This window comes from Lineus longissimus, chromosome 18 (assembly GCF_910592395.1).
Source record: "Lineus longissimus chromosome 18, tnLinLong1.2, whole genome shotgun sequence".
In the NCBI taxonomy this organism is placed as follows: Eukaryota; Metazoa; Nemertea; class Pilidiophora; order Heteronemertea; family Lineidae; genus Lineus; species Lineus longissimus.
This window is the reverse complement of record NC_088325.1, coordinates 975169-998145: the sequence shown is the minus strand read 5'-3', so window position 1 is coordinate 998145 and position 22977 is coordinate 975169. Positions and strand designations below refer to the sequence as shown.

At 42.6% G+C, this 22977-nt stretch overlaps 1 protein-coding gene across 2 annotated transcripts in view; it reads right to left on the bottom strand.

The window, feature by feature from the left end:
* Positions 1 to 21887, bottom strand: part of LOC135502024 (E3 ubiquitin-protein ligase CBL-B-like) — a 28234-nt gene extending 6347 nt beyond the window's left edge. Inside the window, exons 1-11 of one of the 2 annotated variants that reach the window (XM_064794462.1) lie at positions 21305 to 21887; positions 12910 to 12951; positions 5266 to 5412; positions 4793 to 4924; positions 4405 to 4542; positions 4048 to 4279; positions 2276 to 2446; positions 1961 to 2020; positions 1476 to 1624; positions 988 to 1118; positions 283 to 580 (exon numbers count right to left, since the gene is read on the bottom strand). In XM_064794462.1, coding sequence (XP_064650532.1) covers positions 283 to 580; positions 988 to 1118; positions 1476 to 1624; positions 1961 to 2020; positions 2276 to 2446; positions 4048 to 4279; positions 4405 to 4542; positions 4793 to 4924; positions 5266 to 5412; positions 12910 to 12951; positions 21305 to 21855 — 2051 coding nt within the window. In that variant the 5' untranslated portion in view covers positions 21856 to 21887. The remainder of the gene's footprint in view (positions 1 to 282; positions 581 to 987; positions 1119 to 1475; positions 1625 to 1960; positions 2021 to 2275; positions 2447 to 4047; positions 4280 to 4404; positions 4543 to 4792; positions 4925 to 5265; positions 5413 to 12909; positions 12952 to 21304) is intronic. The other variant, XM_064794463.1, reaches the window with a different exon arrangement.
* Between the last annotated feature and the right edge of the window lie 1090 nt (positions 21888 to 22977).

The following is a 22977-nucleotide window of genomic DNA, read 5'->3' as shown; positions in this document are numbered from 1 at the left end:
ATTAAACAGCGCTTTGTTCTTGTATAAAACCCCACAAACATGCCTTTTTATCATGAATTAAGACAGTCATGATGGTTGTGATCCTATAACTGTCCATTTTATAACACTCTTGACCCTTTCACTGTGGCAGCCCCTTTTAGAGCAAAATACTGCAGTCCTGTCGAACAACCAAGCTCCACATCAACCTAATTGGCAGACAGCACAGTAGGATTTCAAGCAAGATGTCAAGTTCATCCGATACTTTTTCAGAGCCACATCAAGATCAAGAAACTTGAAACGCACCTCTGTTTCTGATCCTGTAACGGGCAAGGTAATTTATTCGGCCGCTGCTGCGGTATGGGTGGAGGGAAGTCATAGTCACTCGGCGTCCGATGACGAGAATTTATACTATTTTCAATCGCCGTGTCAGATCGAAGTGTTATCTTTGTGTCGTTTTCATTCGAATCTCGATCTTCTGCGTCGACGAATTCCTCATGGTCCGATTCGTCATCCAAATCGATGAGATTTCCCGTTGGCACTAGCGGTACGTCGACGCGTTTGTCACTGAAAGGTGGGGGCGGCACCTCGGGAAGATGATGAGCTGGAATGTGGAGATTATGATGGTCATTCTCGGGAAGGCGAGAATTGCAAAAACTTTAATCAAAGGCAGGCGTAATTGTCACGTCTGTCATCATATTTTCTCAGTGTTATTGACTTGAAATGAATTTAAAACGGATATGAGTCTCAAAAATTTTGTTTTTCAATTTCAGTTTCTTTATGAGAGCTGGGTTGGCCCAACGAGTTCAAAACAGTCGAGGACGCTGATGTTGGTCTGTAGTTACACGACTCTCGATTTTGGGACAGGGAAGGTAGGTAAACCGTCATATCACAAGCTGTTGCCACTTTTTACGGGTTGATATAGCAAACAAGCATCGATGCCCAGCCATGTCATAGATCCAGAATATCCCAGTTTGAACTCGAAATCAAACCGACTCGTAAAAAACTTACCACCATTTTTATTGGATAGAGAGGAAGTAGAAGCTGATATTTCCGCCGAGTTTTGTCGACTTGTCCGCTCGGGGACAGGTGGCGTTGGCGAGGATGTATCGTCATCGGGAGGCGCTGGAGGCAGAACTCTCCTGGAAAGAAGACAAGAATGTTCATGAAGTGGTTCATTTTCAGAGACGTAACCTTTGTCAATCGTAAAACATATGACCCTATGACCTAGAATGAGGTTTTAAGAGGAGCTCCCGAGCAGCCTCCTAGTATCGTGGTCAACACTGCTGGCTACCACGCAATAGGGCTCCTATTCAATCCCGGGGAGAACCCAGGATTTTATTTCTGGATGAACCGTGTGGCTGGCAAGGAACTAAATTTCCTGCCTGTTCCCAGTCCTTCCAATGAGACATAAAGGTTCCTTTTATCAAGAGTCTCTGCCTGGCAAGCAGAAGACCCCACCAAGTGAGAAACATGAGTAGAGTAGCTCGCTTTCTAACCTTGGTATTTTTGGGGAAGTATGCGGTGACGTCAGCGGTGAAGACATGGGCGAGACGCGTCTAGGGGGCACCGGGGGTGGAAGATCACGACGCACAGTCGTGGGTGAAATGCCCGGGGAAGTAAACGGAGAAGATCTAGCACTGCTTGACTGGAAAAGAGAAACACAAATGTGCTTACATTCAAAAACGATAAAACTCTCTGCAATAGGAGTTTGAGAATTCGTATGATCAACACTTGCATTGTATTCAATGTAAAGCCTGGTTTAGAACCACTGATCTGATATAACCAATCACAATCAGTCAGGGACAAAAATGATTTTGCAATTAGCAGGTTATGGCCACAGACGACATACAGTTCAATTTTGGGTAGAAACTTTAAGCTGGCCAGCATGATTGGAATGATGTTCGATTAGCAGGGTGTGAAGACAGCCAAAAACACGACTCAATTTCAGGCCAGGCCAGCATGACTGGAGTATGATGCCTACCTGTTCTCGAGGGGTCAGCCCAATGGCGAGACTCGCGGAGGTGAGCCATTGGGAGGGCTCCTGAAATGGAGACAGCTGGTTAGATAGGCCTCACACACCCCACTCTGCTAGGGTCGTTGTTCATCCCACTCTATTAGGGTCCCAGGGATCTAGCCACACCATAAACACAAGGAAAAACCTGGCCAGTGGTATATAGCAGTGATATCTGGTGTGGAGTTTTGCGAGACCTGATAAAATAGGAAAGAAACCAACACCGGAGGTATGTTAAGTCAGGATTCAGGCACCCGCAGAAGATAACAGTGAGAAAATCATTACCTCGAAAGACACGTCATCATCTTCCATCATGTCAAGATGAACTTGAACACATCGCTGGCCTTGTTCACTTTCCCGTGCGTGCAGTTTGGTCGGGTCAAACGGGTCGACAATCACTTGTTCTGTGCCCTTGATTTCTGTGCGGCAAAACGGGCAGCCCTGGCCATCACTTTCCTGAAGGCAGAAATGTTTCTTCATTCATAGAGGAGAGTTGACAGAAGAGTCATGCGAATGCAAACAAGGCGAACATGAAGCGTAGCTAATCCCACCCAACAGGCAGATAATTTCAGCTGATGTGATTTTTACAATTTATACAGTACTGCATTGCAGGGTAAATACTCTAAAACCTCAAATACAAGGAATGAGGTTCTGCCCCCATTCAGTACAATGGAGGAGGTATTCTAAAACCTCAATATCAATTACAAAGAAACGACACAATAGGGTCTCTTTTATTAAAAGACATGGGCCTACTATAACAAATTATGTTAATTTCATTACATTGTCAATGTCAGCCAAGATCAGAGCAAGATTATAACACATGCGACTCCATTGGCCCATGCCATTGGTGAAAGAAATAGGTTGTCATTTCATGACCCCTGAAAAAGTATGTGGCAGACTGCACCTCCTGAGTCCTAGCAGTTTCAATGGGCAACAAAGTTATCGAGTGCATGCTAATCATTATCATAAATACATAGTTCTATGAAGCAACTTGCCTATAAGCACAGGACGAGAAGCAATGCTTTGAGCGAGACATCATAAACCCAGGAAGCGTTTAGCACCATTATCAGGACATGCAAAGCCACCGACAGATTCTTTGAATTCTCAACACGTCAAAAACCAATGACTTATTCTTAAAGGAGTGGGTAGCTTTTTACATCATACATTGTATATACAACCATACATCATTATCTAACATGTCCATTTCAAGCCCAGTCTTATACAGAGGCATTTACATATGTTACAGAGCTGTATATAATCCTGCCAAATCAAGAGTTTTTCAAAGGTTGTCTTTTGTAAGCTTATGGCAATTGGTTCCAGAGCACTGCGGCAGAACGCTGAACTAGCGCTCGCCAAGTACTATGTCTGTGCCTTTTAGGCCTACGCGGGTGAGGGAATCTTCAGGTTCCTAAATATTTGAGTTCACTCAAACTAGATCATAATGTACAAAGTCTGCTTCAGTAGGGATACAAACTCATCACCAGTTTAAAAGTTTTTTTACTTTAACAAAAGACACCGATGTCAAACACAACACTACAATGTACAGGATACAACATTGACTATGGGCGAATTTCATAAAACCCCTCTTGTCCAAAAATATCCAATACTTCAACTTCAACATGTTCAAACCTAAACTATTTGATAGCAGTAAATTATTATCCACTGGCCAGAATGTTCCGAAATCAAACTGTTACACCAAAACTGAAGTCATCGGTTTTGAAGTCGGAAAATGATTTCGACTCCTACTTATCTCAACACGATCAGCTCAATCGTAAGATACTGTGTCAACGCATTTAAGCCAGTTGAAGGCAACCAGTACAAAAGGCCTATTTTACATGTAACTGGCCTATGTGTAACAGACACACCTCATGCGGCTTTAACACTTGTCACAGTATCTCAACCCAAACTGAAGCTCCTTCAGCTTTTTCATGATTTCAGCTCTTTTGACTTCAAATGCAAACCATTTTCGACATGATTTTTGACAGTTGATCACCAAAGAATAGCAAATTTTGAGAGAAAAAAACTTGTGTTAGGGGTTACCCTGGGGACTTACTCACCAACGACCTTACCTGCCAAGAAGTCAAGCAAGGAGTGCATAAAAGATGGCCACACGGCTCGATTCTGATGTCCTTGTCATTCTCAGCACAGATCTTACAGAGTTGGAACGTGGAGCCCATCTCGCAGTAGAGCTCGTACTGCTCTTGCGTCACTTGGATGTGGTCCTCGGGAACGTCGTATACCAGGTTGCTCAGGTCGGGGTTGATGTTGCGACCGTCGGGAAATAGATAGCTGAAATAGGATATTAGGAGAAACGTTGTTATCAACTCCTGGATTTACCGACCCGATGTCTCTCACAGGATATTATTCTCCACAGCATTATAGCCAACATTCTCGAAATGACCTCATCAACTTACAATCCTTCTCTTTGACCATCCAGCAGCGCCTGACACAGCGATTTATTCTGGGGTATCGTCTGCAGGATCTGTTTGTCCACTGTCACATAGCCAATCGCCCACTGGCCAAGCCGTGTACAACTCAATCGGAAAACATAACTGGAAGAGAAAAACAGATTTCGAGTCACCAGGATAGACCAAAACACAACTGGAAATTTTGGGATATTGAAGCACCCATATTTTAGCGGGCTCTGATAAAGTTCACTTGGCTTGGGTTATAATACTGCATCGAGATTTGTGGAAATTGAATGTCGGGATTAGTGATGGGTCCTTCCCCCCCAACCCTGCTTATTACCTAAATATTGGGCAAACACTATTTTCTCGTTTTTTTCAGATCTCCCGGACCTACCTTCCCGGCTTGTTGATGTACTTTTGTAACCTCGCCTTGACCTCGTCATATGTGAGAAACGCCACGTAACCCGGATGCGTAACAGCAAGCACATTCCAGTTCCGCAGTAAATTGGACCAGGGCTGAAATAATCTGGAAGAAGGATCAGCAATCAGTATGAGGAGCTTGCAAAAGATGGCGCCATGACAAGGACCACTGGAATAGATGGTGCTACCACTTCAACAACGTGTAGTGTTTTAGCAATGGCACCAAACGGGAACCGCTGAACGTATGCAGCTAGGTGACGATCAGTGGCAAGAACTTTACTACGCAACAAGCGCCCCAAGCAATTTTAAATTACTTTTTTCCTTCTAGAAATACACCCCGGGCATGATTTTCAGGGGAAAGGGCACTATATCAAGTGAACATTATTTTTGTATTGTAATCATAATTTGATATTTCAACTTCACTTTTCCACTTTCTGTGCAGATTACCTTGTGAAGACATCGAATTCGAAGCAGCTAATGTAATCGTTACACGTGAGGTCTATCGTTGATTTGAGTGCCATGGCTTCGAGCGGTGAACTGATGCGGTGAGTATCATTCAGCATTTGGCGGAAGATCTTCCATGGAACTATCACCCTGGAAAGAGAAATCAAGAGAACTATCAGTGAGTATAATGAGTAAAAGACTCGCAATGCAGTGCTATATTTATTGCAATGCAAAAGTGTCTTGCTCAAGCATGTCAGAGTTCCCCACAGGGTTTTCTCAAGGTAGGGTGGTTACTTGATATTCCAGAAGCTTTGCCAGTGTGCAACACAAGGTAGGGTTGCCAGCAATTTAAGGTAGGGTCAACCAGAAGAACCCTTTTCAGAATTCTAGAGCAAGGTAGGGTGGGTGCTTCCAATGTAGGGTGGCCCTTCCAAGGTAGGGTGGTAAGCTGCAAAGGTAGGGTGGGTGCTTCCAATGTAGGGTGGCCCTTCCAAGGTAGGGTGGTAAGCTGCAATGGTGGGGTGGGTACTTCCAACGTAGGGTGGCCCTTCCAACGTAGGGTGGTAAGCTGCAAAGGTAGGGTGGGTGCTTCCAATGTAGGGTGGCCCTTCCAAGGTAGGGTGGTAAGCTGCAATGGTACGGTGGGTAATTCCAACGTAGGGTGGCCCTTCCAAGGTAGGGTGGTAAGCTGCAATGGTACGGTGGGTAATTCCAACGTAGGGTGGCCCTTCCAAGGTAGGGTGGTAAGCTGCAATGGTAGGGTGGGTGCTTCCAACGTAGGGTGGCCCTTCCAAGGTAGGGTGGTAAGCTGCAAAGGTAGGGTGGGTACTTCCAACGTAGGGTGGCCCTTCCAAGGTAGGGTGGTAAGCTGCAATGGTAGGGTGGGTACTTCCAACGTAGGGTGGCCCTTCCAAGGTAGGGTGGTAAGCTGCAATGGTAGGGTGGGTACTTCCAACGTAGGGTGGCCCTTCCAACGTAGGGTGGTAAGCTGCAAAGGTAGGGTGGGTACTTCCAACGTAGGGTGGCCCTTCCAAGGTAGGGTGGTAAGCTGCAATGGTAGGGTGGGTACTTCCAACGTAGGGTGGCCCTTCCAAGGTAGGGTGGTAAGCTGCAATGGTAGGGTGGGACGCCCTGACAAATGGCCTTGCGGAGAACACTGGGACACAACACCAAAACACCAGTCGTGATCGTTCCAAGAGTCGAACCAACGACCTCCTGATTGTAATCCCAGCGTTTACCACTAAGACACTCATGAATCTCCTCAAAGATGATTACATGACAGAACCCCTCTCTAAGTCCAAGCTGACTTGGCCAGTGCACGCATCAGTCACATAGGGTACTTAGTACTCCAGCATCCAATTCAGCGATGCTACTCTGCTTCATTCAGAAAACGTGGCAAGTTATCGATCTTGTGGCACCGAAGTTGGATTCCCCGAGGAATAGGGATAGGAGCCAGGGGCAAGGTCAAAAGTACAACAATATCGTATAATTCACTTGAACGATTCGATTCAGAGGAGTGGCCTTCGATGTGATGAGTTTTTGTTTCAATGACCTTGTGTCTCTATGATTAGAATAGATGAGAATGCAATCAATAATTCTGTTGTTTTTGATGACAACATGGACAACTGAAACATTCGAAGGGGGAGGGAGACCTAAAGGTTTTAGAACTGGATTCCGAGGAGCGGCCTTCGATGTGATGAGTTTTCATCTCGAAGACCTTGTGTCTCTTCAACTGTATTAGAATTCAATCAATAGTTCTTTTCATTGATGGCAATATGGACAATTGAAACATTTGAATGAGGGAAGGGAAAACTAAAGGTTCAAGGGATTTGATTCAGAGGCCTGGTCTTCGATGTGAGGAATTTCTCCATCAAAGACCTTGCATCCCTTCCATTCCACAGCGAGGCATCTTGTATTAAGCTCCACTTCCCCTTCAACACTTTGCCTAGGTGTCAACCCTTCATCATCTTCACACACACCATGAAGTCTCAAGACGCAATTCTTCAAATATATTTCACCACAGCCCAAACCAAATTAGACTTTAGATTCCAACTGAATCTGCTGTTCGTTGACAAAAGTCTCAAAGTTGCCAGATTAATTCAAGCCTGCCAATCAAGTAGAATTATTTTCCAGATACTGTATCAGATATCAACAAACTGCCATGATTATTTTTCCGCCCTCGGGTTATGTTAGTATGATATAGAGATGACAACTTGCGGTGGTCGTATGCTCATTTTTCAATAAATTGTGATTCGTTACCATGGAAATGTGCACAAAGTATGACTACAACTTACAAGAGAATTTTAAGAAATCTGTGACTCTGACTTTGGCCAGGAATAGTTTAGGCAAACTACTCGTGTTTCTCTCTAGGTGGGTTCCTTTGCTTGCCCTGTCATAGACATCAGACACTGAAGACCCTCCATTTTAGGTCTAATTCGAAGGACAGTGAAGAGCTAGATATTTCAGTTTCTTGAAAGCCACGCCTGTTCAATCATGAAATTCTTGGGAACCCAGGCCCTATTACGTGGTAGCCAGTAGTGTTAGCCACAAGGCTACGAGGCCCCAGTTTCCTAGCGGTCCTAGTGGGCGTGTATATGGGGGTAAAATGCTGGTGCTGGAAGTGTTAAGAATCTCCAGACAAATAAGACTGTAGGATTGGCCACGGAATAACGGTGACAAGTTCGCTGATTCCATACAAATGTTCCCTTTTCACTGCAGCAATTGGCAGCTCTCTGGTTGCCAGGCAACACTGGTATTCGGCAGAAAAATCATGACACATTGCAATCTGTGACTGGGGAGGCATGTCAACCAAAGGGCTCCTGATTAACCCATATCTCAACAATTTGAAATTAATTTTTACACATCCTTGTTGTTTGCTGGCAAACTCTTAATTGTCTGGGGAATGCCCAGGATGTATTCATGACTGCCTTACAAGGAAGTAGGCCCGAAAGAACAATTAGAATGTTAATAGGTTTTAGAATATTTTTCAAAATGATAAGAGTTTACGGCTAAATGTTGAACATTATTTATTTGTCAGCGAATGAACGTAAGTCTTTTAATATGGAAAAATACAAAGACTGACTTCCGACTTGGTCAAGCTTATGAATTGTCGGTTATCTTAGACTTACTCTTGTGCATTCAGCCACTTCATCTCCCCAATAGGACTGAACTAGTGACTTATTTCAAGGTCCTGCTGTGTTCCCAACATCAATTTCTACGAAATTGAAATAAAGACCAGTCGGACCATCAGAGAAGTCGCCAACCCATTCTCCAACATTTACAATCTCTGATTGGAAATGCTGTTATTTGATCGCATTTGCCAATAAATCCTTTGAAAAATTACACTTATTTTGTCAAATGATAACCGTTTTTGGGCTGTGATCGGGGATTGTAAATCTGTTCTCCACTTGAATGGTCTTATATAAAAGAAAGTAGAGTACATCCAGGATAATATAAGCCTACACAGAATGTAAACAACCCCGGGCTAAGTACCAGCTGGACTCATTAATTAGAACAGGCCTAGAGATCTGCATAATCTGTGGCCCAATCAGGCCGGAAACAGGAAACCAAACGCCAGGCCTCAGAACTGAGTTGTACCAGGCTTTCCCACTGGAGTATTTGCTACACAGCCAGGGCCCTTGAACCTAACCCATACGGCATTGGGCATGTGAAATTCAAACCCAATCTTACAGGCAGTGCCAGTAAACCATCCGTGGAGAGTGCAAAAATAAAGGCCTACGCCATTCATTGATAATTTTAAAGTTTCTGCAAATTCTCAGTCAAAGTAACTGCACTACAGCATTGTTTATATTTTCTATTTTCCAGGACCACCAGTAATTACGAATGGCATGAATGGTGTACCCCTTTAAAGCCAAATCTCACAGCGGCAAGACCATCCCTGGAGATTTCTCCCAAGTGATAGCCGATCCCAGAAATCACGTCGTGTCTGCTATGTTAGTCAAGGTGAGCTGCCGACCCTGACCTTCAACCTCGACTAGGAAATGATACGATTACTTCTCGGAACAGAAAACTGGCAGCGATGGAACGAAGAGCCTGGCTATCCACACCGCATCACTCCCACGCACACCAATATTGATCGTGACTCGTCGCTGAGTTTCAGACGAAACCAGCTACGTTTTTTATACAGTTTGTTACCAGGGAAACAAAGGTTGTTTCCTGTTAAGTCATGTCAGTTTCAATATAACATTATACCATTATGAGCTCTGAATCTGGTCCTCATTGGTACCAGGGCTTTAGCAAAAGGTTTAGTTTAGGAAAAGTGCCCAGTAATTGTGGGATTTTCAAATAGGTACGACTTGCAATCATGAAATCATGCAACAAAAATTGCTCATGTGCGGTGGTCATTGCGGGTGCCTGTGATCAATATCGATCCCAGCGAATATCAGTTTGACCAACAAACGAGAGATCTTCTTGTCGCACAAAATCGCAAGTCGCAGCAATTAAAATCACTCAACTGTACGGCCCTCGAGGAGGGAGTGGTCACAATGCTACGACACGGGGTTAAACATACTGCGACATCTGACAACCAGCAATTCCGAATTGATTGCGTAGGATACACGATAACTACATCTAGTTCGAATATTGATAGAACCAATTTGGTGAGTCGGGGGAGTGGCAACGATAGATTGCAAAGGAATTAAGGGTATCTTTCTTTTTCATCATCGGAATAAGCGAATAAGAGCCAATGCCTGCATACTGTCATCATTGATCCCTTTAGAAGATGAAGCGAATTGTGTATTTTCTTGTTTGACATGACGAAACCAATTTGGTGTTACTAGGAGTGCTGAGGAAGGGATAATTCAGCGCTGTAGTATTTTTTCCTCTCATGGGAAAGGTACTTTGAAATTGCTGTCAGATGTAAATTTGAATCGGAAGATGAAGTGGTCAGTCCTGTCTTTACCTTCTGTGGTGCTTTAGCTAACTGACGAGAAGACAAATATAAGCACTTATCAGAGAGTTACCTCAACTTTTGAACCTGCTTTATCAAACATTCTGAACACATCACAAATGGCTTGAACTCTGAAAACAAGTTGACAGTCAACATTGAACTTGTCAGAGACATGTCTTCCAGGAGATCCGACCTCTCCACCATGCGATGCACTGTCCAGGACATGTCTTCACAATGTCATGTGGATGAAAAACTTTCTGAAACTTTGGTGGCTTTAGAACACCTAACAACTGACAGGTTCTCCACATGGTTTTCTCAAGAAAGGGTGGTACCCTTGATATTCAACTAAGAAGTTTTGCCAGGGTGCATCACAAGGGAGGGTGGCCAGAAATTTGGGGTGGGGCATCCCTTAAGAAACCCTCAACAAAATTCTAGAACAAGGTGGGATGGCTCTTCCAAGGTAGGGTGGGACGCCCCGACAAATGGTGTTACAGAGCACACTGCTTTGTCGGGATGTAATTCTCTCTTCACTAAAGTATTTGGTTAGAGCATGGCTGTGCAGATTAAGGCAACATATTTCTGTTCTGTTGCAACCAAGGAGGGTCATACTGAGCTCAACCAAGGCTAGTTGAAAGTGGTAAGTGGCACTGCCCAAGCCTCGAACCCACGACCTTCCGACCTTTAGCCAAGAGGCTCTTCCACTGTTCCACAAGGCTCCCGAAGGCAACAAGGACCTTCCACTCTTTGCTCCTTCACATGATGACTGTCTCGCAGGGTTTAGCTGATTATTTCATTAGGGGAATTACACATTTCTCGCTGTGGTAAATCTCAGAGTTTGGGTGAGGGTTTTCAAGTCATTTCACCCACAGAGGCGCCCTGAGACATGACCCATGCTAGGCCTAGCAACACCTCCTAGGCTCTGCTGGAGAACAAAGGGAACATACATGGCCTTGCCACTTCTCCCAAGGCCATATTAGCACAAAAGGGCTTCGCATAATTTCCTCAGATGAATCCTTCTCACACTGAAATCAATGGGGAGACGGACCTCAACTTTTGAACCCTTCCCAACGATCAATAAAATGATCAAGGGATCATGGAGGGAGATCTTCACTGACGGCATGAATCTCACCCTTGTTGGGGCAATATTGATGCAGAACGGGATTAACAGCCAATTGCTACTACAGCTGAAAGGGTGGATGTCGTCCTGGGTGCCGACAAATGGTACCCAGGTTCGAGATCGACTAGACAATAAGCACCCTGGGTGCCATTACACTAGACAAACAGCACCCAGCTTCTTTTTGCCTGGCTTACGGATCTTAGGGACGAGGACGTTTCTTGCAATCTCGTTTTATCTCACGCCGTGGTAATTGCGGCATTAGCAGTGCGCGAAATAAAAAGAACAGATAAACAGAAAAAAACGCGTTTAGGCCTATAGGTTCTTTATCTCTCCCCTTGGACTGGAGACGAATACCCCTGTTTGAATAAGATGGAATTGATGAAAGAAAGGTTTTTAGAGCGCAGTATTGTGACACGTGACCTCCGTGAGCGTGGGGCCAACCTCGTTGTAGGTATAGAAAAGTGAAGAAGAAGAAGCTGGGTGCTGTTTGTCTAGTGTAATGGCACCCAGGGTGCCCAGTCGATCTCGAACCTGGGTACCATTTGTCAGCACCCAGGACGACATCCACCCTTTCAGCGCTACTACACTGTGCTATTCACAATCACACTCAGTAAAAAATTGCAAGGAAGGTGGGGGCGTGAAATGGATAAGAGCACAACAGACTCTTATCTATAGTTCATGTGCAGGAAGTTTGAAATAGAAACTTTTTTGACTTAACTATCATATCTAACCTCGGACCATCAATAACGATTATCACAAATTGGAGCAATCTCTGACATGACAGGTCAAGCAACTTTTTTCATTTTCACAAAGGCCGAACACGCAGCCAGGCAAAAATATTGCTTGTCGGCAAGTATTGGGTTACTGGTAAGGCCGGATTTTGTACTTATCAATAGACTTTTTCTTTGTTGAGACTTTTGTATGCAATAGTCACTTGTGCTTGGTGTTTGGGCCGGACACCCCCTCACTAATCAATCATTTGACCTGGTAATGGTATCAACTCGGAAATCCTACTCCGGTTTTTTTTATCATGTAATTGTAAGGTAATAAAGTGGTGCTATTATACCTCCCCCACAATGAGGGACTTATGCCAGAAAGTTGCAGTCACATGTAGTCTACAATACAGAACCCCTTAGTTTTATGGATGAAATTGACATGGGCTTGACTTGACAAGGGCTGTAATACATGCACCTTTGTGTACCTAGCGGTAATAAATTTCCTCACTGCCTTACACAGGCCACACTGCAGAAAACACAAAACAGTACACATTGATTTACACAGAGGTTATACATGGAATTGTACCACCCTACTTCAGCTGGAATATAAAGCTCTTCATCATGTTCTCACCTCATTTATCATAAGATATATCAGGTTTCTGGCACTCCCTAACCCTCGCCTGAGTTCCTGTCGGGTTTCTGTGAATGTACTTTATTTCCTGATGAACGATCTTCTTTAGACCGAAACAGTGGTTCGGCTAGCCATATTGAGTAGGGTGCGGTGCACTGCCATACTAGGAGGTGGCATTGATCCATTTTACCCCCGAAATCCACCCCCTCCCAAAGGACAAAAAGTGAATCATCATCTTTTAAAATCTTCATTATTCATTAGAAAATTAACTTACATTGCTGTTGCTTCCATATTGTCTTCATCCACCGGCCCTCGCCTAAAAAGATGAGAAAGAAAATAGTCAAAGATCAATTGCCGAGACAAATTGTGAGGGGGGGGGGGGTGTTTTTTTACTATGATCGATCATCCATAATTCAGTGAGGGTGCATGATGCGCACAACACACTAGGCCCTGCTCATCAGCACTTGGTCGCAGCCTCTCTAAAAGATGTCGTACACGCTCAAAGAAACATTAGTTTGATACAAATACTAAAGATGGCGACACTTTTGAATACTATTTGCCTGTTCAAATAAAAGTCCTCACTGTTCAGCAGTGTTATCCACTGCTCTGCACGGGTTGATGCATGCTGCAAAATTGCAAATGGTTCAACTAGAAACTGGTGTCGATGAACTGAAATGAACTCAACAGGAAGTAACACACTTGAAGAGGTGAACATCCTGAAACACTGAATGATTTTGGAAGAATTCCACTAATTCATCGTGGATTTACTTCAGAGTGTACACCTGTTACACTAAAAGTACATGAAGATACTTCACCACTAAATGACCAGAGTGTTACTATCAGGTGGTAACATTGAGGTGCCCAGCATATGAGCAAGTTTTATTGCTGCAATGAGCAACAAAAATATGATCACTTGTTAGCTGATATTGATAACAAGGTTACGCTAGGTTTGATGTTGATTACAGGCCTATTATCGTCGCAGCATCGGACTTGAAAAACTGACCACGGGCACCGCTGTCCCCCTTAGTGAAAATCAGGGCTGAACGAAGCTCACATGTTTTTCTTGCAACTAAATACGTCCAATTTGCGATTCATAACATATAATATGGGAAGCCGCTTTTCTCCAAACTACAAGACATAACCTTGAGCAGATCGCATCGCCAGAAAATAACACAAATGTTTCATCAATAACGTTGCGAGGGAGTAATAATTGCATCGCCAATACGGCAGTGAGGAGCGGACAAGATGATTGTTCGGTCACAATCTAAACATGACTAATGAGCATACCACTCCCTCCGTCAGAAATCAATTAGAAAATTTCGTCAATCTTGACAACGTGCTGAACACCACTCGTCAGATGCTTAGCAAGTTGGAAGTAACTGCAGAGTGGAATTCAAACAAACTAACCTGGCTGCGTTATTCATGAATGAATACAAGAAATCACTATCACCAAGTTTTCAGTAATTTTCTACATTTGATTTAATTGTATCTGCACATTTTCTTGCCAACTTTCTTGTTGCCATGGTAGTTCACACTTCTCCTTGAAGGATATCAAATGGCATTAACACGATTAGTGTTTTCCAACCCCAACTACTTTTTTTTAATGCCAAAAATTTGATCTGGACTGCTTTTCACTGCTACAATATTTTGCACCTGAACCCAAGTGTTCGTGACTGCCTAACCATAGCCGCTGCCATCAAAACGAGGCACAGTGTGCGCATAGTGCATCATACACTGTGAACTGTGGTTCACTCTAATCGAAGTATAGCGCAGAATTCATATTCATGGGGGACTCTATTCCAAATAGTGTTCGTGGCCAGAGTACCCTGGATCGTTTGAAAACTTCACTAAAAACTCATTTTTAAGAAATTCTTTTGAATCCTATTTTTAAATCCCACTTGCACGTTTTCTTTAGTAATGACTTTTATTCTATCATGTATTAATGTTTTATTATAAATTGTAAAGCGCTTAGAAGTTTAAACAACGTTAAGCGCTATAAAAATGTTTTTAATAAAATAAAATAATAATAATAATAATCTGAGCAGAATCGAGTTACAGGCCTATAGGAAAAAGACTATCACATGTACTCTGATAATCACACTATTCTAGGTCACCAAAACTTAAACAAGTTCATCGTACCAGGAAATGGCTTAACAATTCTGATGAAAATATCAGGTTTTTTCAAATGTGGCCGTGATCTTTTGCCAACATCCGGGTGGCTTGCTATGGTTGGGTCAATCGAAAGACCATGTGATACCAAAAAGTAGGTGATTTAGGAAAGGTCACATGGTTTTCACCAGAAAATACATGGAGCACATAGATTATTGGTTACTGCGACAGAAAATGAAGCAGTTGAAAATATGTTATACTATCAGACTTCATTAGTTCATAGTCCAAAGTGTCTTATTCTTACAATACTTTACTTTGAAGCAAAATACTGGCAACTTAGGCTTTTTGCATGCAATGCCAATTTCTCGAGAAACTCGCTTTTGGTGGATAATTTAAATTCAATGTTGACAACAGTTGTCCTTTTGTTTAACAAGGGATGATAGAAGTCACCTGTGTCAATTCAGGTAGGATTGTAGAGACAGTGAATGTTTTGTAAACAAACGCAAGAAAGAAAGCAAACAAGACGACAAATAACAAATAAAGTTCTGTCCATCATTCATACCAGGTGAAACATGTTTTGAATGTGAAGCGAAAAGTCGTCTTCACTCTTTAGTTGAGTTTTTTTAAACCAGATTATGATTGGCTTAAAACAAGAGGCCCAAGGGCCTGGCGCTCAGCTGAAATATTGTTCAAACCAGTATAATGCACAGCCATAAATTATTAATGTAGGTTTCGCCCAGTACCATCCTGACCTGATCAATCCACTCCCCAAAGCTGACATAATTACCTTAATTAACGAATTATGTAATAAGTAACAAGAGCTGGGTACTGATTTAGGGGGTCTGATGACAGCCACAATGAGATAATTGCCAATTAGCTTTATATAGCCAGCTCCATGGTACAGGTTTAATATGACACATATGACATATAGCAAGAAGACATTTTAGTTAATAGATGATACTTGAAAACAAATTTGCTAGGCGGGCAAATTTGCACGACCAAATTCCACATACATCACAAATTATCTAACTGGATTTATGGCTTTGCACTGATAGGGGAGTTAACTCTGCACTACAGGGCATAGAGTGTTTCCCTGACTAGTATAGGTTTGAAAGTGTCGGACATTATTTACCGCAAATGCCAATTTTGTTGTTTGATACTGCCTAAAAAGCCATTTTCACCAAGACTGAGACTAAGAACCCTTGTTTTTATGGTTCTTCGCCCTGTCCTAGCCTAACCTGATCAATCCACCTGGCCCCCAAGCTATCAATTTATGAATTACAGTGGAACCTCCCTTTGTAGACATCTCTCTATCAAGGACACGAAGGAGTTTTGTACTTGTGACATCCGATTTTGTCTCTACAACAATCTAAATGTAGAAGCTTGATTTTCATCCAATCCCATTGCACAACTCTATCAGAAATCCCAAGTGTCAAGTAATAGGGAACGGAAGGACAAACTATCTAAAAGGGTACAGACAGTTTATAAACAGCACAGGATGTGCTTGGGGTTGCGGAAACCGAAATAGATTTTCTGAGCAAAATTTAGAATTTCGTTGCTATTTTTCAACCTTTGGATTGATTGCCATTCACAGTCCCCATCAGAAGAAACCGCAACGCTTTTACTCATCAACAGAAATTCCCACAGTCCGATGAAAATGGCATGGTGATGGAAATCACCTCGGAGACTCGGAGCCGTATCACAATATGCCAGATCACAAACACCGCCATCCCACCATCGCACTGCCTGCATCGACCCATAACAACCCGCACACAATACAGCTGTGGTCATGTTTGTTAACCGACCGACAATAAATTCCTTTTCGATTCAATTGTCGCGGAATTAAACAAAACCACAGCCATTTCCGTGTTTTCAACAGATGATAAATACGATAGTTCTATTCTCAATGCCCCCTGCATGTTTTAGAAAATATGCAAATTACATCCGGTGGGGGCCAATTAGATTAGATTCATTCAAATTGCGCAGTCAGAATGTGACATTTACTAATTGCTATGCCGATGAAAATTTAATTCGAAATTGAATGAATTTCAAAATTATTTGGATGAATGTAAAATCCTTCATAAAATCATATTCAATCAAATGTATTCATTGTGTAGAAACTCCTTCAAAACAGACCAACTGCTGTCAACCGACTGGGTGTACATGATATTGATATTTAAACTTGGGTGGATTTTCTGATAGGAGTACCCAATCAAACATTGCCATTCTTCAAAATGCCCCATCCTACAAAATTGCCTTGTGGTGGACACTGCCAGCTACCAGGTCAGGGGAGAACCCCTGATTGACTGTCTGCTTCATCTGTTTCCAAATCGGTTTTCAATCGTGACGGCCCACATAACCGATCAGAGAGCGCCATTTTTTGAAAATTTCATTCATATACTGACGGATCAATGTTTCAGTGATAACATCATCACTCAGACTCCGACTCCAAGGACAGAACGTCAATACTACGAATCCTATCAAAATGTACTCGCGACCATATTTGGAATGTCCAATATTTACTACGAATCGTCACTTTGAGTCAGCACATCGATAAGGGGTGACTATCCGTGAGGAGAAGCAAAGCGCTACCTCGCCAAGGAGGCTGACAAGATGATGTAAATTATTCTGCAATAGGTAGACAAGTGTCTGAGTCAGAAAGTCCTAGAATTCAGAAAACAGGGAAAAATCAATCAAATTATTTCAGTTGTGTACTCTGCGCATGATGTGAAGTTGCTGAATGAACACAAGCATGAAGTGTATCTTTTGTTTATAAAGATAAATATTGCTATATATACAAAGCTAATGGGCAAAATTACGGTGAGAACATTCATTTCTGTGCGAGTTTTAAAACATTTTAATTTCCACAAATCAACAACCTCTGCCACGCGGAAGATGCAGTTACTTCTTGTTTTTTGAAAGGAACCAATCCCTGTCAACAATGTTGCAAAACACACATTTATTGACAGCGTGGCATTAAAAGAAAATTCCAGCTTTCTTAGATTTTTGGCAAACATCCCATCATTTTCATATAAATATAACAGAACAGCCAGCGGCCAACGCATCAACACATTTTTACAGTCAAATTAATCCTGGATTCGCCCACAACAATGGATTGTTTGAAGTGTCACCTTAGATAGGTTAGAGTAGTGAGCCAATTACGCTATGCATCGGTGAATTTGTGATGAAGATCATTCTGCGAAATGATGACGTCTTTATCTCTGAATCGGTGACAAACATGCACCAGCGAAGGAATCCTTGAATGAACCTGCCTACCCAGCAGGAAATGCAAGTTCTGACAGGACCAATCTACAAAGCAGTGTTTCCATGACCGAGTTTTGAACGTGTCGGGCAATACTGGCAGAGAGAATCTGCTTGACTATTGTGTCTGCTCTGAAGATCAAGAATGGATGGTCATCCCAGCTGGGTGATTACCATTGACCAGATGCCGCTCCTCATAATGGTCAGTGAAGATGCAGAGGCATTGTTTGCCTATCCCTCTGGCTTCCGGTTATAAAATCGATCGGACCGACATCACAATGGGGTCTGGGAGGCTGATACTACTCACAACTGGTCAAGTGCATTTTTTATCAGCTTATGTTGTGAATTCACAATTTGAAGTTTGAAATTGAATATTTCAATTGGTCTTGTAAATTTCATCCATGTAATTGGCGTCCCAAATAACCCATATTCCTAACCCAACAATATGCATAAATGTTAGTTTTAGTGTAATTTCCACTGACGTTTTTTTAACGAAATTCACAAACATCCAAAAAACAAAGATGGTGAAAAAATTTATTGGAAGAATTTTGTAATCTGCCATGAATAGTTGTGAAAATCATTTTTTCCCATTTTTTGTGCAAATTGCAAAAATAAAGAAGCGAAAAAATTGACAGTTGGTGGTAAATACTGTTCGATAAAACATCAGTCATGTCAGTGCGTGGTCACCAAATTTGGACATTCCGGAAACTATCACATACCTGGAACAGAAGTCAGCTAACCTGTATCATATCGAGGCCAATGTCATGGAGGCCAATGCGTGGCACAATGTCAATACCCATCATACTCAACAGCGAAAAAATATTATTAATCGAAATGCATTATGCTGGTAAAGTTCAGGTCAAGCAGATTTTGTTTGGAAAAAGTGTCAATCTGGTGAATTGAGAAGTATTGAGGAGTACGGAGCGCTTGCGGGGTAATGAAGGCAATAATATTAGCAATTTGTAGTGACTAAATGAGCTGGTATAATCGTTTGATTGGATTCCGTGACACTGGTTACTATAACTTGTATAGGCCTACATTCCAGCCTTGCCTAGGAAGTATTGTACTGTTAAAAGCAGGCCTATACCATTTTCCATGAATACAATTTCAAAGCAGCATAACTAGCGGCAGAACTGCATCGCATACATGTATCCCTTTTTGGCTGGAGTAGAAGGTCATTTCCGGTCAATTTGATTTGAAGTGGTTTGGCTATCCCCCCCATTGTTTTCCCATAGTCACTCACAGACATGACAGAAGTTTCGGTGAAACAACCATAACCTCCTGAGTCCTGGATTAAAAGGTGTCAAAAGTATGGGGTATGAGGTTTGGGGTATATTTCAGAACCGAATTTCGCCCAAACCCAATTTTGTCCAAAACCTCAGCTGCTTCAGTTTTACCCACATTCTAGCTACATCTTGCAGTATCTGGTGAGACAACTGATCCCTCCAGTTCCGTACAGTAACAGTAATGCACTGTTCTTTGGTGAGGCTAGGTGTGTTGACTACCGGTAATCACCGAACAGGAACTCGCCACAAGAAGTCAGCATCCTGTTTACAGCAATTCCTACAAGATCACTTCCTCCTGAGATAACAGATTGCTGACCAGGAAAACAATGCAATATAATAGACTACAACATTATGTTAAGAATTAGACAAAAACATCACCTATGTATGATTATCTACTCTCAAACATTAGTCGTTATTATCGTCTCTCCAACAGCATCATCAGGTACTGGCCAAATTATATGTTAGTCCACATTTGCACAGAAAATTGAGACACTTTTATAACTCAATAGCTCAGCAATCCGCAATTGAGCGATTCCTGCTACCAGCGATCAAGATTGCATGCGACAGAAATCGCTCATTTGTGATGGTTATCACAAGAGCCTGCAACAAAAATCGGTGATCACAGCGACTAGAATTTGATATTACTCTAGCGACCATCGATAACCTGTAGATGAGATATCTGTTTGTCACACACAGCAGTGATTATAGTCGCAGAAATTTGAAGTGCTCATCTGCACGGCACTTTAGATCATGTTAAATTCAAATGTCTGTGGTACAAATCCCAATCACGGCAACATCATCATTCATTTCATTATCATCAAGTAAAGACTAGTGTTAAATCATTTTTGTAACCCTCATTGGCGTCAACCAATCTTTATTCCTGACCTACATCCCTGTACCAGAGATCTCATCAGGATGTCACTACAGTAGAATCTCCCTTAGCGGACACCTCTCTATTAAGGACAACCTCTCTATTAAGGACACTAGTTTTGGTCCCAAATTGGTTGTTTCCATTCAATTTGACCTCTCTAATCAGAACACCTCTCTATTAAGGACAGTACGTTTCAGTCCCGAGGGTGTCCTTAATAGAGAGGTTCTACTGTACCGGTACATCAAACCTTTTAAAAACAGACGAAGATAAGATAAATGAAATATGGGTAAGTCACTTCCCTGATGAGACATGTTTGGGCCTAATATAGTTTTTCATACCACATCATCATGTCCATCATACTTTCCTAGGACACCGACAAGTATACAGGCTAGTTTAAAAAGATGGCTTTGTCCGACTTGGACTTGTGAAAGACTAGCAACAGATGCAAGTCAAACCTTGAAGAAACAGTTTTTCACTTTTTTGTTGTAAACTGCACTACTTTACAGAAGGTTATGGTAAACCTACGCTGTATAGTTATACACTGACATGACTGCACTGATACTAGTATTTACTAGTGATAGTTCAAAATCAGGTGGTGCTCCCCAAAGACCAACTTCTCTGTCTTCTCTAGCTTCAAGGCGGGAGGAGGGCTTGAAACACAGATTTCCAGTCCAGTGCAAGGGGGAAGGGGCATGAAACACCCTGTATAATATCTAATCAATTCATTAACAGGGCTGCAACAGAATCAAACACATTTGAGACATCTACATCTTATCAAAAAATGAATGACTTAAGTATTTATAACGAGTAGACCAAAAACAGGAGAAGATGGGGCAACAAGCGGACAGGCTGTAGACTGTGAATCTGTCTGTGACGGTGTCAGCGGCGTGCTTCATCCTGTCGCCTTATAAAGTTATCTGTCACTGAGATCTGGAAAGCAATACTCTTGAACGTCAACACGAGACGATAACGAAAACACCATTTATATGCCAACACAGCGGTTCGGTTGGAAGCAGCCTGCATGTAACTCTGCCTATTCTTCCGCAGCGATCCAGCTTCTTCACTCATCACCTGTCACAGTAGAGTATCTTTTCGTCTGCAAAGGAATTCGATTAGATAGCCATACAAACATTGACAATTACCTGCTGCAAAATGACCGTCTCCACCAGTCAGCGGCGTCTGATTTCGTGATCCGGAAAGTCTCGCCTGCAAACGCACCATTTGGGAAAACCGCTTTCAACTCAGCCAACATGTGTGAGAAAACCAAACTAAGTTTTGTCAGATTTCGCCGATAGTGAGAATTTTCATCGAATATTTTCTCCTTCCCATCTTTGAATAGCTTTATTGTCCGTTTGCATTTGTTCATGAGGTTCTCAATGAAGATTCTGAAGTATTCACAGTCATTGAGAAGGTGTAACCTGTCTTCATACTTTGTGTAGACAAGTCTCAGATGTTGATAGGTGTCGGGCAAAATGTCTAAAATGAAAGGAGGCGAGTTTTTTAGGTTCATCTTTTGGTGCTGACACAGCTTTACCACCTTGTCCATGAGCTTCCATGATTTCTCGATTGTTTTTTTATCCACTACTAATTTCGGAGGGGAGACCGCTTCAGCGATCGCACCCTGAATACGGCTCAAAAAGCCCCCTAAATTCTTCCCTCCCCTCATCTGTTCTCTCGACCTGTTGATGGCCATCTTGCTTCTTCCGTGTTGCCTTACCCCATTATCAAGAGGTCGACATATCCCAGAATGCATCGCTTCCGCCTACGCATTTCATTCACAAATTGGGGCCGCGGGGAATGGGGTAATTGATAGTAAGTGCGCAATAGCATTTAAACATACTTTGTGCAAGATCTGTTGGCACCACCACATATCATCAGCACTATTCTTGACAACAAATGTGTAACATTATTTTAATATTGCATCTTAGAGTGAATATGTTCACGACGATGACCCACCTAACGTTGACCGCCGTACGACAAACACGTACGAAACGAATTGCGGTTGTTTCGCTCCCAGACCTTTTCGCCCCAGGCGTTTCGCTCCCTAGGACTTGACAGGTCTCTGCTCTTTCGTTATCATTCGTCCGTCGTCCCTTACGAAAAAGATCTCAGATTTACCATGCTCACCATGGTGACTTCAGAGTTTTACCATGCTCACCATGGTAAATCTTTTTATCTGATACTGCCCATGTACTCAGCGCCGCGGATTCCTATCTATTGAGAGGACGGAACGCCGTCTAATAAAGTGTCGTTCCCATGATGGGCCAATCATATTGGCGACGTCAAGGGTCACCGAGGAGAAGAGGATGACAAATATCACGATCTTGTTTTTAATATCTTTATTGAACAATAAATTATTAGAGTAGAATTTACAACTTTTTACTGGGAGCTCTTCAGCCGGGGATAGAATGTCCGGGAACCAAGCATTCTATCACTCACTTTAATCTGAAGCTATTGGCGGTCATGGCATCTAGTACAGAGCCATTTACTAGTATAGCATAATCCGACAGAATACAATAGGCCCGGACACTTTTTCCAAGGGGAATTTTCTGCTTTTGCACCTGAGTTTTTTCCCCGACTCCTGAAGTATCGGCGATCCTGATAATGTTGATGTGATTGTGACAGCGAAAGTGGTGCGACAACACACTTGGTCCTGATTGTTCTTCACAGGAACCGCTTGTTGTCGACAAAGTCAAGACACTTACAAGGCGTTACCTCATGCAGTTAAGTCCAATCAACTTAACGCCACGTTAAAAGACATCATCAACGGGCTAATGCAATTTGAACGACCACTAGCACAGGAAGGACGTGTCAA